Raw genomic sequence first — 19,631 nt, 5'->3', positions numbered from 1 at the left:
ATGATTTATGTAGTATGTTATGGCCTGCCTCATAGGTCACAGCAAATAGAGGAAACAAGTGAGGGATTACTAGAAAAAAGGAGTTTTATCACCAAAAGTATGTCTATGAAGATTCTCAGTCATCCAGGTCATAGTTATCCAACGAGGGTTAAAATGAAGGGCAACTGGACTTGGTTGAAGATACTGGAAGACGTTTCGTCCCTAATCCAAAGGACTTCTTCAGTTCTGACTGACTGGCAGGGAAACTCAGCTATTTAACCTCAGTGGGGTCGTTATCCCGGGTCATCGATACCGCTGGTTCGTTAGTGTTCCTGGTTGCTGTGACGACAGTCGTTACAGTCGTTGAGACTACCTGTGGCCAAGACTGAACGACCATCGTTGGTATCTTCACCTGAGGCCAATAGGTTACGTTTGTTGAGTTTCCTGGGAAGTGATGAAAGGACAGCATTGTAAGTGGGGGATAAGTGGTGGCGTAGACCCCCTCCCCTGTTCAATGACGGCTTCTCAACCCTGGTGTAGATGGCTTCCTTGACACCTCTTTCAAACCATCCATCTTCTCTGTCTAAAATGTGCACCTGGTGGTCCTCAAACGAGTGTCCTCTGTCCTTCAGATGTAAGTAGACTGCAGAGTCTTGACCTGAGGAGTTGGCCCTTCTGTGTTGAGCCATGCGTTTGTGTAGTGGTTGTTTAGTCTCCCCAATATACAGGTCTGTGCATTCCTCACTGCATTGGACCGCATACACTAGATTGCTTTTCTTGTGTTTGGGTGTGCGGTCTTTGGGGTGGACCAGCATCTGTCTTAGTGTGTTCTTGGGTTTAAAAAACACAGGGATGTTATGTTTGTTAAAAATCCTCCTGAGTTACTCCATTTAGGGTATCCACAGGCTGTAAGTGCCCCCTTCAGCCTGTGGATACCCTAAATGGACCTTTGTGAAAACAGCCACAAGATCCAAGAAGAACAAAACTACAGGGGAGGAGGAAAAGAAGGTCAAACGCAACAACATTGTGATTCCATATGTGTCTGGAGTATCAGAGAAACTCAGGAGGATTTTTAACATAACATCCCTGTGTTTTTTAAACCCAAGAACACACTAAGACAGATGCTGGTCCACCCCAAAGACCGCACACCCAAACACAAGAAAAGCAATCTAGTGTATGCGGTCCAATGCAGTGAGGAATGCACAGACCTGTATATTGGGGAGGCTAAACAACCACTACACAAACGCATGGCTCAACACAGAAGGGCCAACTCCTCAGGTCAAGACTCTGCAGTCTACTTACATCTGAAGGACAGAGGACACTCGTTTGAGGACCACCAGGTGCACATTTTAGACAGAGAAGATGGATGGTTTGAAAGAGGTGTCAAGGAAGCCATCTACACCAGGGTTGAGAAGCCGTCATTGAACAGGGGAGGGGGTCTACGCCACCACTTATCCCCCACTTACAATGCTGTCCTTTCATCACTTCCCAGGAAACTCAACAAACGTAACCTATTGGCCTCAGGTGAAGATACCAACGATGGTCGTTCAGTCTTGGCCACAGGTAGTCTCAACGACTGTAACGACTGTCGTCACAGCAACCAGGAACACTAACGAACCAGCAGTATCGATGACCCGGGCCAACGACCCCACTGAGGTTAAATAGCTGAGTTTCCCTGCCAGTCAGTCAGAACTGAAGAAGTCCTTTGGATAAGGGACGAAACATCTTCCAGTATCTTCAACCAAGTCCAGTTGCCCTTCATTTTAACCCTCGTTGGATCACCAAAAGTAATTTCATTTGACCAATGTAACTTTTTTTTTCAAAGCTTAACAAATGTGGCTGGCAAAACATAGTGCCAGGTTAACGTAAACGAACAAAAGGATAACAAAGCAACACACCATGATGCTGGGGACAAGGAAGAAGCAAGCAAGCCGGCAACAATCAGGAAGGGGTGGGTTTTATGCAGTCTAGAGACAGTGGCCAGCTGCCTCTGATTTCCCTGATGGCCTCAGCTCCAGCTCGCCAGGAAGTACACCCTGCAAGAAAACACAGACACACACACTCCCTGGCAGAGGCCCTGGGGCCGTCACAAGTAATTTCACAAGATAGGTGAAAACTTTGACCTGCTGATGGCGCTAGATGCTATGCATCAGGGGATCACCAACATCATCAGGATTCTTCCTTTGGACACCATAAATGTACCAATTTTCATGGCAATACATCCTAGAGTATTAGTAGTTTTTGAGATATTTCACTCAAAACCAAAAATGCCAGAGGATCATCAAAGTCAGGAGGATTGATACCCTCCTTTAATAGTTGTGGATATATTTTAATACGTGGACCAACTAACAGACATGGCCATCCATACAGCCATGTGTCTAATGTGGCTATAAACACCACAGCTAAAGCTGCTGTCTGCATGGTGTTTGATTTGATTTGCAATTTTACCAAATGAAAGCTTAATGATCCCTGTCATGTGGAAATTGGGGCATTAAAAAGCAATAGACAAATACATCAAAGAAGTTAAAAGCAATAGAATACATCAAAGAAAAGCAAATGAGGATGATATATGGTGAATATAGAGACAACCCCCCAAGTTAGACACATTGAGTAGGAAATATGTAAATTAAAATGTGTGAAAAATATAAGCATAAAGCAGGGTTCAACTCATTAGCAAATGTGTTAAGACAGATTTGTTTTGTTTAGACAATGCATTCCCTCAATTTCCTCTCCATTTCACTCAAGCTTCACTGCAGTGTACATTTCATGTGAACAAAGATACTGCAGTGTTCACACTTTTTTCAGTGTTGTTAGTCTGAATTGTATTGCAGTGCATACCTGGCCTGACCTGTATGACCAAGACTGCATGACACTCGGTCCAAATACACTGTATGTTTAATGGTGAAAGCTGTGTTCCGTAGTTCATCACTTTTATTGTTTATTCTTGAATGTGTGGTGTTCATTCACTAATACTACTACTGCTACTGGAGTTACCTTGGATATCTAGTCAGTATAATTATGATGCAGAGAGCTCCAGGCTTGAAATGACCTGAGTTTCTGATAGTGGATTTTTTGGATGATATGGCTTTAGCTACTGATCTGGCTCCATAAGGATAAAAACTGAAAGTGGACTTCTGCTTCCATTTTGTTATTGCTGTACTGTTACATAGTTGCTTTTAATTTAAAGATGTCTAAGCAGCACGCAAAATTTTTTAATAAATGTTAAAAGTCCAACACACAGAGCAGCAGCAAGAGCTCTGGTTAGACTCTTGCCGACACATACCAGATAGCCAATCAGAGTTCCATACATCAAATAACATTTTTTTAAATACTATCTAAACAATGATCAATGGGCAAAATGAATATTCTTTCAGATATGAAAACAATGGCATGTAACATAGATATGTAAACTGAAATTGAATGAACACTGGAAACCAACTACACCAGCTGTCTGTGAATACTGTCAATAGACGTCCAGAGAAAGCTCAAGGACATTCATCAGGTGTTACCATATCTCCCCATATACAACCACCTGTTATCTTGTGACCAATGTTCTACGCTTAGCTTGCTATACTAGTAAAACCATTTACACTAATTAGTGTTTTTTTTTTTGCCTTTTCAGTTTTTGCTGATGTTTCTGATGGGTAGTAAACAATAGAAAGCAGCATGGAGGCAAGTTACAATCTTATGATAGTTGCTGTGTTTATTTCATACAGTATAAAAATAAGGTCTAGCTGCTGTGGTGAACCGTATTGTGCTGATAGATGTGTTTATGGCGTTTGTGTGCTCTGAAAAACATCACAGCACGGATAGAAAGTCACAGTTGACGGACTGTTAGCCTAGCATGCTAATACTATGTAAACATTTGGATGAGTCGTGGTGGAAAAGCAGGATAATTGGCGTGTCCACCCGGGTGTCATGTTTCCATTACTGCTGATCGAAGCTGGAGCCGATAAATACCAGTGACTGCTGCAGAGTCATTTGACCGGGAGTGAATGCTGATTGTACACTTTCACACTGAAGACAAAAGCCAGTGTTTTTTTTTTATCCAGTGATAAAGGGACTTACGTGTACTTTGAGTTAAGATGGTTTTTCAGATGCTCTTTCCAAACTTAATGGTCAGTGTGCACAGACGAATGCAACTGGGCCACAATGCTAGTGTCACTAGGCTTGACATGCAAAGATGGATAGTCTATTGAAATCATTGAGAAGCGTAGGGAATAGTGTCTTAGATTCATAGCAGGGCTGCAGACAAACACGTCCACAGACACTTTGAGCCCTTCAGAATCAGCCATCACTCAAAGATAGCAGAAACCAGCTGATTGCACGTCACCACTTATCAATCAGTGTTAGCCCTCTGGGAAATCTACTTGACATTTCAGGTCCCTGGCCAGTCACTGCCAGTGATGGATCTGTTAGTTGGCAGGGAGATGAGGTAACCACCACACAATAGATTGAAACTTCATTTGGCAGACTGAGCAGTTACACACAGTATCTCAGTGCTATCATGACAATTACAGACACAATCTAAATGGGTTTATTGGTCACTCTTGAATGAGCAAGCCAATAACCTTGTGTGCTATTTTACCCCCAATTATATAGTTGGGGAGCTAAGAAAGTTAAAGAGTAGAAAAGGAATTGCACTAATCAGATCAGCAGGAAAAACTCACTGTCAAACCTGTCAGTAATCCTCATTGGATTACAGGAGATTTTCAGATGGTCTTAAATGTTGTAATTTACATTTTTTTCTATCTCATTTAATTCAACCTCATGATTTTGCAATGTTTCCCACAGTGCCTTTTAACTGCCTCAAGAAAACGTGTACTTACCTGTTGCTTTCAGTAAAAGGTGACAGGTTGGTCGGTGTATAGTGTATATAAATATGAATAACATGCCTTTATGAAGGATTTCTTTTTTGAATAAAGTAAGTATAGAAATAATAAAATAATTTTGAATAAAGTAAGTCTAGAAATAAGTCCTTGTTTTTTGTTTCAGCTGTAAAAGGTTTTGTCAAGGTGACAAAGCCTGATAAAAGCTACATCAGCTGAAGTATGTTCTACAGTGTTTAATTTGCTCTAAAAATAGGTGGAAGTTTTCCATCTATTATTTTTATAATTTACATTAGAGGGACTGGAGGGTTGCTAACAGGCTGCTAGTTGAAATAGTAAAGGCCAGGGAGGGACTAACAAAGGTGACACATTTTTATGTAATGTGTTTCTTATCATGTATTCTTGTAAGGAGAATATATTTATTTGGTCTGTTATAACTGCTCTGCCTGGACTTGTCCTTATGCATCTATGCCATCTTCCCCATTTTGAGTCTTGATTTTTAAGTGTACTACTTGTGGTATGCTGTCCATCCATTTTCTGCCGCCTCTGGGGCCGAGTCACTGTGGCAGCAGACTAAGCAAGGTAGTCCAGACATCCCTCTCCCCAGCAATGTTGTCCACCAACTCAACTGTCTCTTTTTGACTTGAAGGCTCTACTCCGAGCTTCCTCCAGATGTTTGAGGTTCTTGCCCTGTCTCTAAGCAAGGATTATACTTCATGCGTCCGTGAGTAGGCAAGGGTCCGCGTGATGAAAAAATTGTCATCAAAGGGGGTAAACGTAGCGTCTGTGCGGAAGTCTGTTTGTCTCCTGTTTTCTATGACCACACGGACAGGTCCGCGCGCCGACTACGCTACCAGGGCATCAACCGAACTACTGCGCATTTGTGGAACGTTTCAACCAAGCTGACTCCAGAAAGTAGTATAAACAGAAGTAGTCCACGTCCGCAGGGTCCTCAGCTGTCCGTGTGCGTGTCTACTCTGGAGTATATTCAAGCCTTAAGATTGAGCCCAGCCACCCTGTGGAGGAAACTCATTTCAGCCACTTGGTTTGAATGTAGATTTACTAGTAAATAAAAAGCTTTGTCCTCCTGAGCTACTTGACCTTCTTCACTTGGGGCAAACCACTCCCAAACCAGAGGGAGCAATCCATCATGGCCATGGAGGTGCTGACTCTCATCTGGACCCTTCACATTCGACTGCAAACCACCCCAGTATGTGCTGGAGGTCATAATATAAAGAACAGAACATCATCTACAAAGAGTTGCGAAGCAATTCTGAGGTCCCCGAACTGAACACTCTCCTCCCTTCAGCTTTGGGATCCTATCCATGAAAATCACTAATAGAATCTGTGACAAGGGACAAACCTAGAAGAGCCCAACACACACTGACAAGGTGAGCTCTCACACTGCTTATAAAAGGACCAGATGACCTGTGGCAATGGCCCAGGTAACCCATACTCTTGCAGCACAGCCACCACAAAAGTCCTCATTGGACACGGTCATAAGCCTTCTCCAACTTCAAAAAACACATGTAGACTGTTTTCCAGAAATTCCTTGTGGCTCAGAGGAGAAATGTCTCTTTGGTGGAACTGCTAACAACTCAGACATCTGAAACTTGACAACTAGACAACTTTTTATGAGGAGTCACAAGCCAAAGTAACAGATGTTACCAGCACCTAGTTCATTACTTCTCTCTGAAATGTAGTGGAGTAGAATATAGAGTAGTATAAAATGGAAATACTCCAGTAAGTAATTACTTAGAAGTACTTTACTTAAGTATACAGGTGCAGCTCGAAAAATGAAATTTTTTGAGCTGCACCTGTATATCCTTGGTTACTTGTTACTTCCACCATAGGCGAGTTATATCTGTCTCTTAAAGTTAAATAATTTTCTGGCTCCTGCAGTGTGTCCAGATAAGGAGCCAGGACTGCAGCCATGGATGCCAGGACACAGTGAAGACCACCGTGTTACAATCGGTTATGGCAGGAAGGTCCTCCTCACAGCGTCGGCTACGGTCCACTCCATTGAGATTCTCAATGGAGGTAAGTTAGAAAATAAATCTTGTACATTCTTTAAAGTCACAGTGAAATTGTCATTATCTTCTGTAAAGTGGCATTTCTGAGTACACTACAATATGTGGGTGGGACATAGAAATGAAGAGAATTTTAATTCACAATTTTATCCCAACCAGGTTCTTGTTCAAACACATCTTTTTCCTCTTTCTGTGACATTTCTATGCTAGCTACAACTCACAAGCTACTGGTCAAGTGTGATTTTATAAACTGGGTGGGGCTAGTTAGTCCCCCTAAATCACATTTTATTGGATCAACTTGTGTATATAACCCAGAGTTCAAGTTGAGTTACTAGAAATATTTTTTGACCAATAACTTAATTTTGTGCTCAAATTTGCTAAAACGGGACAATGGTGTATGACTATAGTAGAATGCGCAGGGCATACATCATCCTCCATGCTTGTGCAGGTGCACTGTCATGGTTATTTGTGTCCGAGCATCAAACTGACAAACACTATTCTAAGGTAGCTAGTCAACTTATCTTATATTGCCCTTAGTACTTAGTTATATCTCTCTGTGTACGTGTGTCTGTTTGTTTATCTCTGTTGGTCTGTCCATATGCCCATCTAGTTAGTTAGCTAATTGAGATGTAGTTTTCTAGCTTTACAGCATTCTGTTAAGTCAAGAAGGAGCACTGCAAGTGCATTCACCTCAGCTGAACGTCAGTTTTTTCATGCTTTGTGTCATTGGCTCACTGAGGTATACATTCCCTAGAAAGGCCAAATCAATTAGATATTTGAGATAATTTGTTCTCAAACTGTAGGCCTGGTTGCTGTTGCACATATATTGTAATATGGGAGTTATGGATATATAGTGCTCTATATTTCATGGTTGCTTTACTGTATGTTGACAACACCCATTGTATGTTTTATGTTCTTAGGTATTTTATTTATTATTTGGTTGATGTGTATTGACTACTGTTGCAAAACAAATTGCCCCTCAGGGACAATAAAGGCTATCAAATAAAATCAAAATAATCACTAGGATAAAGATAGGGTTGGATTTGGATCAGATTCAAACTTAGAAATCCCAACAATATAATTTAATTTTGCATGTGTGGGCTAGGTTTTGCAACACTAAATAACTTGTGGATCATTGGATCATTCAAGAACGCAACATCACCAACTACTCTGCTGTTTTCTTCATGCCAATACTCCTTGCTGCTGCAACACCATCCACCACCCCAACCTCAGTTGTTTAACTGAATATTACATTAATTAACCCATATTTTAAATTTTAAATTTATCCTTGATAAAGTCATAAATTGTAAAATATTATGGTATTTTTAATGCAATATCTACTGGTTTTAAGGGAATAAAACCTTTTATACGTTTTATATGTTAGTTTTTGGTTTTTCAAATGAACAGACTAACTACGGAATGTCTGGCTACCGTACCAAACATATTGATTTAAATTAAGTTTAAGTTAAGGTTTTGTGTTGAGTTTTCAAGGGGAAATATTGTTTGATATTGTTGACTTGCTAAGATCAAATGGTTTTTCCATTATGGAGCATTAGTTCTCCTTGCAGAAGCCTCATCGGTGCTCAGATTCTTTGATAGCTCCCTCAAAGAGCAGAGCCTTTTCTGCCACATTTAACAGTAGAACCATTTGCTATACGATGTCAGTTCCTTGACAGTGTCTGACAAATTGAATTACTATAAATATTGTGTAAAGGCACAAACAGGGTAATATTATGAACAAATGTGGTAAAAGCAGGGCCTCCACCTTTCACAGAAAAGTGGCACATACAGGTGATAGCACATACTTGGTGATCTTCAACAGCTATTCACCACTACTGAACTGGAATCATTGGATTGCAGACCTGGCAACACAGGTGGTTGGCCAGCTATATCTTCTGTGTGTGTGAGTGTGAGTGTGTGTGTGTGTGTGTGTGTGTGTGGACAGTCTGAGCCTAGGGCCATAAATGGTAGGAAGACAGGAGGTGTCTGAGGGCACTGGGGCATGAAAGACCTGCCAAGAGCCTTCATCACTCCCTCTCCCTCTCTCTCTCTTCCCTTTAGGAAAGCTGGTGATTGCTGACACCAACCGGCCCATACTGCTGCGAACAAAACATATTCTGATTGGGAACAAAGGGGAGCTTCACATTGGAAGTCCAGACTGTCCTTATAAAGGCAACCTTACCATCTCTCTTTTTGGCAGGTACAGTTGTATGAAGCATTAAAACATAGTGATTATGTGAGTTTTCAAGAAGTGCCACCAATCAACACACAAGTTATAGTCAATTTAACAATTCAATCAACCAATAAAATCTCTGATATTCTGAACCTATATTGGACTGTCATTAAAATTCTGATCTAAAATGTTTAATTTAATGTAGTTTAATGGATTACATATTTGTTGTAAAATGGGTGAATATTCAACTGGATGTCTTGTCAGGGCTGTCGTGTGTGCAAGCACACACGAACAGGTTACAGGACCCAAATTCAGGACAAGTAGGCGGGACGGATGTGGCTCAGGAGGTAGAGCGGGTTGGCCGTTAATCGGAAGGTCGGCGGTTCAATCCCTGGCTCGCGTGTCGAAGTGTCCTTGGGCAAGATACTGAACCCTGATGTATGAATGTGTGTGAATGTTAGTTTCCGTTTGAGCACTTAGGCTCAGTGTGTGAATGGTGAATGCAGATGTAGTGTAAAAGCGCTTTGAGTGGTCGGAGCATTTACAGATACAGTCTCATAAGAATTTATTAATAAGGGGAAGAAACCAAAGTTATGGCCAATAGAAAACAACAAAGGTAATCCATAACAGAGGTAGTCCGCCGAGCAGCAAAAACACAGTCCATAAACAAATAATCCAGGGGAAGACAGAACAAAAGGATTATCCAAAAACGAGGCAGCAGAAACAGGCAGGCAAGGAAGACACACGGCAAGAACCAGCAAGAGCTAAACCGAACCAACAAACATCACCCAAACAATCACAAAAACAAGCAGACAGATCAAAACCACATAAAACATGGAAACAGACTGAAACCAGAGTCACAGAACAAACTGACATAAAACAAGCAAACAAGGAGAGGTAAATAAGAGATGTTACAGAACACAGGACAAGAATCTCACTGGAACTCAAAACACAGAACAGACAAGCAGGCAGAGGAACTGAATCAAAATCTAAATGCAGAAAAATTAATTAAAGGCAAAAACTAAAACAGGACAGACAAACTGAATAACAAACTGAATAACGAGAACAGACTAAAGCAGAATAATCAAAATAATAATGAAACTAAACAGATCAGACCAGAACCACACTACCAGACTCCCCAACAAGACACACAGACAGTATCAGACCAACAAGCACAAACACACAGAGTAAACTAGACACAAGAAAACAGACAGGACTGAAGCCCAAAACACAGACTAAATGACCGATACAGAAAAGACAAAAAATAACAAAACTGACTGAGAACTAACTAAACAGAGCAGAGCAGACATGCCCACAGTTTGACATGTCTATTGGAAACCCTAGCTTATTTCCCAGACATGTAACAATTAGGGCTGTTGCTGTGAAGTAATTTGTTGGGGCTTAACAGCGTGGTATGCGGTATTATTGCCATTTTTGATCAATGAAGTAATTTGGTGCCATATAGCATAGTAAGTGTGTCTGTGGATCTCACCTCACTGCACAGCGAGCCTCTAACAGCAGATTTATGGTCTGAGCAAGCTGGTTGCTGGGTGCTAGTCAAAGTTACACGACATTGCTGAGCAAAATCATTTCTGTAGTTTGACCATGACTTTTTCATATGTAGCTATATCGTTACCTTCAGGGCATGTCTATCAAACCAATTTACATACCGTCAACAGTTTCTCTTGACTGCCCCTCAGTATCTCAACATCAGTCTAACATCGCTGAGCCTGCTAGCCACATTAACCGTGCAATATGCTAACACCAAGTTAGCTAACCTACAAAACAAAGAGTAAAACAACACAAATACAGCAACACTTAATGTACAGCTTTCAGTTTTAAGTCGGGTCACATACAGCCCATGGCGATCCGTCCTTGAACAGTTAGAAAGCTTTTTTCGCTTGTGGAAATTTTGAAGCACTAATTTATTTATTTAACACTCACTGAAGTGTAAAGTATGAACTTTGCGGTTGTTGCGGTACTATATATTTTACTGACGGCCGTTTTACCAATGCATCAGCAGAGGAAATGGTATCAGAAGTCTTTACATACAGTTCAACAGAGTAATAGACCCCCCACACCCCCGCGGTAAAGTAAGCGCACCATAAAACGTAGTGGGAGTTATCGTGTGCAGTGCATGACAGGACCATAAACTGTATGACTGATAACAGCTGATACTGGCACATTAGTTTCTATCATGGGTAAGTAATAGCTACTCCTGCCAGACAGTAAAGTGTACTAAACTTTACAGTGTAGTGATGTTAACACAGCATATTAGCAAACACTCCAGCCGGTCAGTTTTTGGTTGTCATGGTAATGTATTACGTCCGACTATTAACCACACCCCCCATTTTCTGTTTGAGAAAGAACGTTCACCAAAAACGACAGTTAAAACTGGCTGGAGGGGGCTTTAATGAATATCACTGTCTAATCACATCACATGGCTCACATCTCACATATCTGATAAATATCAACCATCAGGTTAGGGCTAACCCTTTTTGACTTTTATTGCACACACGAGACTAAAATTGTTAGGATCAGCGAGTTATGGTGGCGTTTTGGCCTCAGTCTAGTTTTACATAACACCAGATGCAACTGTGTTTGCTTAGCTTAAAGCCCCAAAGCTTCATAATGCTTCATGCACTCATCACTACTCGCCAGCTGATGTTAGATGATTCGATTGTGTTTGAGGGACTATTTTGTCACACAGATGAGTCAGATAGGGAGAAGGAAGGATAGGCATCACAGCAAGGGACAGCAGGTAGATTAACTGCACATTGGTGATCCAGGGACTCCAGAAGAAATTAACGTGAAAGCAGGTGAAATGGAAGAGGGACAAGAGATGAAAATGCATTTAGAAGAAAGGAGTGAATAGAAGATGAGTAAACAGCACCTTAAATTACAAAACCCTGTCTGCTGTGGTGTCTGTTATAATATGATGTTGAAAATTGTGGCGTCTCTTAAATTGTGTTGTATTGTATCCAATTTTAATGTTTAGCTGTGTTACCTTGTAGCCTACTGTGATGACCTGACGGGGGACTACAGATGTAAAATAGTCTTTGGGCTAACTCTGGCATATTTAAATTGCTGAAAAGCTGTCCATTAATATGCACTGTCCCTTTTAAAGAAATAAAAATAAATAAATTATAAAAAAAAGCACAGATCCCACAAGTAAATGTAAGAGAATAAGATGTGCATTTAATGATCAATAAAAAATAGATTGTAGGCTCTAGAGAACGATTATTTTCCAAAGCAACTAGCTTTATTGCCAAATTGTGGTAGATGTGTGTGTGGTTCTGAAATGAGGAATAATATACAGAGTAAGGCAACATATTACAACCCATTAAACCAGTCATTATAAAGAACTAAATGAGAAAAATAAATAAATAAACGCCGCCATACTTAGAACGGCCACAAGGTGGCACCACAGTGATGCCCGCTAACCACTTTTCCAAAAAGAAAACAGTTGACAGCTAGACAGCTATTAATAATAAAAAGACACATTGAATGTCATTACATTAAGAACAGGCTCTACACAAATGGAACTAGCACTCTAGATACTCACTTGCTCGTAAATGGGCCTAATTGACATGACTAACAGTAGCTAAAGTGAGCTAGAGCAAGATCTAGCCAAGAAAAGGGGAAGACTATACCCAAACTATAATAATAGGAGACGTAAAGTACTTACAGTTCAATGGACGCACACTACAGTCGGAAACAAAGGCATTGGCATTCCTTTTGCAACTTAGTTAGAACTCTCAGATCTCTCCATGATCTTGTGAACTGCACTGGGCAGACGGAACATACCACTCTAAGAAGGGGGCGGAAAGTACCATTTGAAGATAGGGGGTGGAAGGTTCCATGTGTTGCTGGCCTTTTTAACCCTACCAAATATTTAATTAAGATTAACCAACATTATGAAAAATTGTTTAAAACAACACACTGTATATTCACACAAAACCATACCCGCGCTGCTGTAGCAGGCCACCTTGTCCCTTATTTCATAGTGACAAAGTTGGCAACAGTAATGGTGAACATGGTAAACATTATGCCTGTTTAACATCAGCATTAAAGCATTGTAATTGTGAGCATGTTAGCATGCTGATATTAGCATTTTGCTCAAAGCACTGCTGTGGGTAATACAACATCAAAGAGCCGATTGTGTACATGTCGACTTTGCGTTTTGTTAAAGATTTATGTCTTCAGTAGAAACAAATGGACTTAAGTTTAAGTGCCACATACAGGGTAGCAAAGTCAAAACGTTATGAGAGTGGGACTAACACATGTTTGGTCTCCTTTCATGGGATTTGTGGACAGTCCCCAAGTTTGAGTCCAGCACCTTTATTCAAAGTAATTTAATTGTCATTTTACATTTGGGTTGTAAAAAGATATTGCGTATGCAACTCCTTTCTGCTACATAGCAGACAATAATGAGTCAATATACAGTACAACAATCATAAAAAAGGTAAAACAGAAATGATATACATGGAGCAGTGCTGAGTATGAATTAGAGTTTAAGAGTCTGATAGCTTGGGGGTAAAAAGCTGCTCTGCAGTCTGGTGGTGTGGCAGAAGAAACTTTTGTATCTCTCCCCAGAAAGCAGCAGGGTGAACAGCCTGTGGCTGGGTGGGTACTGTCCTTTAGTATCCTCAACCGCTGCAAAACTCTGGTCCTGTGCCCTGCACATCCCATGATAGTTAGTGATGTTTTCAGTCAGGATGCTTTCTATTGCTCCTCTGTAAATGCTGACAAGAACTTGGCACAAGAACTTAGCCGTCTTAAGTTTCCTAAAGAAATATATCTGTTTCTGAGCTTTTTTCACTAGTGTGGAAATGTGAGATGACCATGTCAGGTTCTCTGTGATGCTGATTCCCAGGAACCTGAAACTGTTCACCTGCTCCACCTCAGCACCACTGATGTAGACAGGAGTGTGTGTCTTTGTTTCCTTTTTCCTGAAATCAACGATCAGCTCCTTGGAATTGCTGATGTTGAGCAGTAGGTTATTCTCTGTGCACCACTCTGCAAGATTGTTGATTTCCTCCTGATATGAAGTCTCATCGTTGTTTGACACACATCCCTTATCACGCCTATCCCCCACTTTCCCCTGCTTTTCCTGTCACTTATTACTTATGAAGGCAAAATGCCATGATATTTTTTTTTATTGTGATGTGTGATGTCTACAAGCACTGACTGAATCATACTTCCTTTCCTCGTTTGTCATTTTTATTGTCTCTCACATGTTCTTAGATTGGATGACAGTGATCAGGAACACAGCTACTTTGGGAGGAAGTACATTGGCGTGGGGACAGGAGGGACATTAGAGATCCATGGAAAACAGAAGCTGTCGTGGACGTTCCTCAACAAGACCCTCCACCCTGGTGAGAGCAACCAAAACAACTACCTGTTCCAAAGAAGCTGGGGGAACCGTGGCATCATTATCCACGTCATCGACCCCAAGACAGGAGAAGTGCTGCATATTGACAGGTAAGGGTCCCCTCAAAGCAGAGGATGCGTCTTGCTCAATAAGAGCAGAAATTATGTCATGGCTGATCTCATAAGCTGGGTAACCACTTATAATGGAGAACACAAATATTCCTCTAATGGCTGTGGCACTGATGCAGGTATATTACATTTTGAAATCAATGCCATCCTTAATATCCTTTCATGACTAGTTATCCATTACATTTGTATTCCAAATGGAGATCAGATAAATTGATATACAGCTTTTATTGTGGTAAACAGATCACTGTTTAATCTTTAGAGGAGTCAGGACTGCATCCAGTCTACTTTAATTTACTGTCATTATACTTTGTCTGATTAAAGGTGACAACCATAAAAAGCACTTAACATTTACACTTATTACAACACAGTTTATATGCAGATTGAGTCAGCTGCAGTGAGAGATTAGAAAACAATTCAACAATAATTCTAAATGAATAGACTGCAAATTTTGCTTTGAAATGGAATACAGTTTTACTAGTTGTTTAACATATCTGATCTTGGTGCTCATGAGAGGTTTATTTTAGCTATTAGCAACTTTTTTAAATTAAGGTACAGTCCTTGTTGATTTTGTTAAAGCACTCACAGCACTTGACATTATGGGGTGCTATATGTACATTAAAGTAAAGTAATTTACATTTAAATGTATTTTTATCATTGAAATAAAGAAAAGGGGTATTTGAAGATAAATCCGAAATGCTCCTTTAGTCTCTGAGCCTGTATGGCTGGGGTAAGACTTTGATTGACAGCTGAGCTGGCAGGGACGAAGACACACAATGCAAAAGAAAATGAAACAGTAGCACAGGCAGGAGGTGATAATTCTCCCTTTTTAGGCAAGTTAATTTCAGTTGGACTTAAGTAAAATCTGGAGGTGTTACTTTAAGTGACCAATATTTGATCTGTATTCTATAGATATTTGTGAAGCATCACTTGGAATGGTTCATTCAGTGTTTTGTGTCAGTTTACATTCCTATGAGTGTGTCACATTCACAGTCAGTGGGTGCACTTTCTATAAAAACCTGATATTAGTTTGACCAGTCAACATTTGCATTGTTGCAGGACCTGCAGTAGGTTTTTATTTGACTCTGAATGCAAGACACAATAAAGTTTTTTTTTCTTTCCCCTGTTCCTTCTTTAACCTTCCGCCCACCTACCTGCCGCAGGTTTGACACATACCGTAGTAAGGATGAGAGTTGTCGCCTTGCAAAGTATGTGGATAATGTGGAGGCAGGTCTCATATTGGCCATGGTGGTCAACGATGAGGGCTCCAACAACTTGGAGGACTCAGCCAAGAAGAGCCTGGACAGGCTGGGTAGCAAGCACATCAGCAGTCTGGGATTTAGGTGAGCTCTTGAAATATTGTTTGTAAATGACATCATTTTAACTTCTGGCAACTTGTGATGGATTTTATTTTCTGAGACAAAAAACAAGACAAAATTAATATAACTAGCTACTAACTAATATTCATAATCAAAAAATAATAGATGAATCAATAATGACAATAATTGTTTATTACACCCTGCTGATCAGTACTGTGGGCTCAGCGTCTCTGCTCAGTTCTTCCAATACAAACTCAGGTATTCAGATCACACCATGTCAGGAAAAATAATGTGTTTTTCTGAAGCTCCCAGCACTGTATTGTTTGGAGCATTCTTTATTGATATCTGTGAATTAATGAGAAAATTTTACAACCCCAGCTGAGTCACAGTGTATAGCTGTCTTTTTCTAATTAAGCCTGGCAGCATTTTGGGACCCCTTGGTATTTAATCATTTTCAATAAACTATCTCCAGTGTAAGATTTGTTAAAAAATAAATATATATATATATATATATATATATATATATATATATATATATATATATATATATATATATATATATATATATATATATATAAACTCACTTTATTTGGTAAATATCAATTGCAAATAAACCTTTTCACAATAATATATATTTGGTAAATATCAATTGCAATTCAATACAACAGCTCTACCCTAAATTACTACAAAGACCTTTACAAAGTTTATATTCTCAGAAATGTGTAAATTGTTGTTGAGGTCATAGTTAAACGTGGTGTTTTACTGCACTTCATTATATTGAGAGGTACATTTTTTGTTACATATTTACATGCATGAAGGGGATATTAGAAACACCTCTTAATTTAATACAGTCCAGTATAACATCGTCACTAATTATGACTTTAAAGAGGTGGTATTGTGCTCATTTTCAGGTTCAAAATTCTATTTAGGGGTTGTACCAGAACAGGTTTACATAGTTTCATTTTCAAAAAACACCATATTTTTTGTCATACTGCACATTGCTACAGCTCCTCTTTTCACCCTGTGTTGAAGGCTTTGTTTTAGCTACGGAGTGATACATCTTGTCTCTAAATGATCTTTGTTGGGAGTTGCACATGCGCAGATCCTAGTTAAGGACTACTAGCCGTTATATGAGGCGCATTTAGCTTTCATCCCTGTGACGTTACAGGGATGAAGGGGAAGCGGCTGGACTACAAACGAGCTGTTTTCAAGCAGTTCAGAGCAGAGCTTTCTGTGGGAGATGGGAACTCCCTTTGGGCTGGACTTTGGACTTTTTCACTTTGCAAACCTATTACATGCACAAAAAAGGTATATAACCCAATAAAGGAGAGGGGAAAAGCCATAAAGCATAATACCACCTCTTTAATGCTAAAATATATAATTGAATTAACACCTCTATGACTGTGTCAAAAAAACTGATCATAAAAGTAGACTTTATAGTACAACAGTTGTATTGGATTTCATATAATTATACTGGTGTGCCTAATAAAGTGGAATGCAGCCTGGACATAGAATAGTTCAGCTGTGGATTTAGTAGAGCTAAACACACACAAAGAATAAATTTATATGACATTGGAATCCCGATGCATTTCTTAGCCAGATGAAATCAGATGAGATGTAATCCCTCCAGCGAGTTCTGGTTCTACCCCGGAGTCTCCTACAAGTTTGACGTGCCTGGAAAACCTACAAAGGAAGGCCCCCAGGAGGCATCCTGATCAGATGCCCAAACTACCTCAACTGGCTCCTTTTGATGCAAAGGAGCAGTGGCTCTACTCAGAGCTCCCTCTGGATGTCTGAGCTCCTTACCCTGTCTCTAAAGGCTGCCCTGTACAGGAAACCTCTTAAGGCTGCTTGTATGTGCGAGCTCATGACCATAGATGAGGGGTAGAGCGTAGATCAACTGGTAAATCAAAAACTTTACTTTCTAGCTCCGCTCACCTTCACCATGACGGTCCATCTCACGCTCCATTTTATTCTAATTTGGGAATAAGCCTGAGGTACAATACTGAGACCCACCATTTTCAGGTGGAGAACCATTGCCTCAGACTTGGAGATTCTGACCGCTTTACACTCAAACACCAGTGTGTGCTACAGTTTACAGTCTGATGAAGCCAACGAAACCACATCATCTGCAAAGAGCAGAGATGCCTTGAAGAATACAGAGAATACAGACACAGCTCTCACTGCAGTTATATAAGGACTGGATGGCTCATAGCAACTACGGTACCCCATACTCCCTCTGTACCCCCTGCAGGGCATGGTCTTAAGCCTTCTCCAAATCCCAAGGACACATGTAGACTGGATGTCATTTAATGTGCATGTGTGCATGTGCATGTACACACACAAACACACACAGTCTGTCAGGCCTGTCAGTGTGTGTTAGTATGTCAGGAATGCATGGGAAATGGAAACTGAGTCATGCATTGATTTAACTAAAATAAGAAACGGAGAGTTTCCGAGTGGTATCAGTGGATAAGAACACATTCCTCAAACAAGACACAACTGTGCTCTTTTGTTTTCTGAAAAAAAGCTGGTGTCAATGTATTTTGTTTTGCATACTTGTAGTCAACTACAGCAGCAGAGGCCTTGTTGTGGGCTGAGAGAAGATGCTGGTGAATCTTGGCAATATATGCCCTGTGGTTAACCTCAGAGCCAGGCGGTGTTATGAAACTGAATGCTGCTGAGGAGACCACAGGAAACACTGAGAAGTTTTCATGAACACCCTGAGGATGGAGCGCAAGTTAACATTCCCTTTCCCAATTTGTATTTTGCTCCATGGCTTTGGATACTGTGGAGGACAGAGTAAATGGATGGGAGTGATGGTGAGGCGACGGAGGGATTCCTGCCTAATGACTCTTGTCGCCTTCTCTCCTGACACTGTTGCCAAACAGGCCAACACTAGTGTCATCAGGAGAGAGAGGCTGTGCAATTTGCGGCACACCCAGAGACAATATAATAAGCTGGAATTTATGAGACATTGTAGACTCTGCCATACATTCTCAGTTATGTCATTTGCATATGTTTACCCGTGGTAGTGGTGGCAGCACGGATATATACAGCAGCACACTTCTGGTGCTGCTTTTTTTCAAAGCTTAGCAAAGATGAAATTAAACTCTTCAAAACTTCTCAGGGAATGTATACAGATGTGGTTTAAACTTGTGTGGTGTTTTGGGGGTAGTCTAGTAAATTTTTATTTATACAGCCCAAAATCATAAATTAACCTCAAAGGGCTTTGCTGACCAAATTGTGTTGGCATGAAATAAGTTGGATGTTGGATTCTGGGTGTCTTTTTTTTACACTCTAATCATACATTCCTGTTTTAATGGTGTAGACAGCAATATTTTACTGACTCGCTGTACAGAATGACTATAGTAAATCAGCAGCAATTCACAAGTGTTGCTCATCAATGTCAGTCATTTTACTGTGACCTCAGTGACTGCTGATGACACTTCATTTTGCAAGACTGGCCCTTGTGGATGTAATCAGTGGCAATGCCCCCTATACTTCTATTTGGCAGGCACCCTAAACTTGGTTAAAGGTGCCCTGTGGAATTTTCTTGTAAACAAACAAAAATTATGTTTACATTCAGTGTTACTTACAATGCATTGTGTGTATCCTTGGGGCCTAACAAATTGTTGCGAAACCGATTTTAAATCCTGTATTTTTCACATCCGTGTTAACAATGTGCAGTCTTATTCTTCACTGCCTTTGCTGGTGCATTGCTGTCACCTGCAGGTCAGTGTAAAAGTGTTAAACCATTGCACATAACCTTTTCATGTGCACAAGACAAACAAAACATGGA

The 19,631-nt window shown here is 40.4% G+C and overlaps 1 protein-coding gene across 3 annotated transcripts in view; it reads left to right on the top strand.

Moving 5' to 3' along the window:
• The window catches only part of LOC119882333 (cell migration inducing hyaluronidase 1), a 206,035-nt gene that overhangs the window by 105,148 nt on the left and 81,256 nt on the right, over positions 1-19,631 (top strand). For all 3 annotated transcript variants that reach the window (XM_038692341.1, XM_038692342.1, XM_038692343.1), the window contains exons 3-6: positions 6,711-6,848; positions 8,900-9,038; positions 14,259-14,495; positions 15,674-15,853. In XM_038692341.1, the coding sequence (XP_038548269.1) occupies positions 6,711-6,848; positions 8,900-9,038; positions 14,259-14,495; positions 15,674-15,853 (694 nt within the window). The remainder of the gene's footprint in view (positions 1-6,710; positions 6,849-8,899; positions 9,039-14,258; positions 14,496-15,673; positions 15,854-19,631) is intronic.

Source organism: Micropterus salmoides, unplaced genomic scaffold (genome assembly GCF_014851395.1).
Source record: "Micropterus salmoides isolate LMB-PRFRI ecotype aquatic unplaced genomic scaffold, ASM1485139v1 Ms_hic_scaffold_3, whole genome shotgun sequence".
NCBI classification, from domain to species: Eukaryota; Metazoa; Chordata; class Actinopteri; order Centrarchiformes; family Centrarchidae; genus Micropterus; species Micropterus salmoides.
Note: the sequence above shows the minus strand (reverse complement) of the source record. Positions and strands in the feature narration are given on the sequence as shown.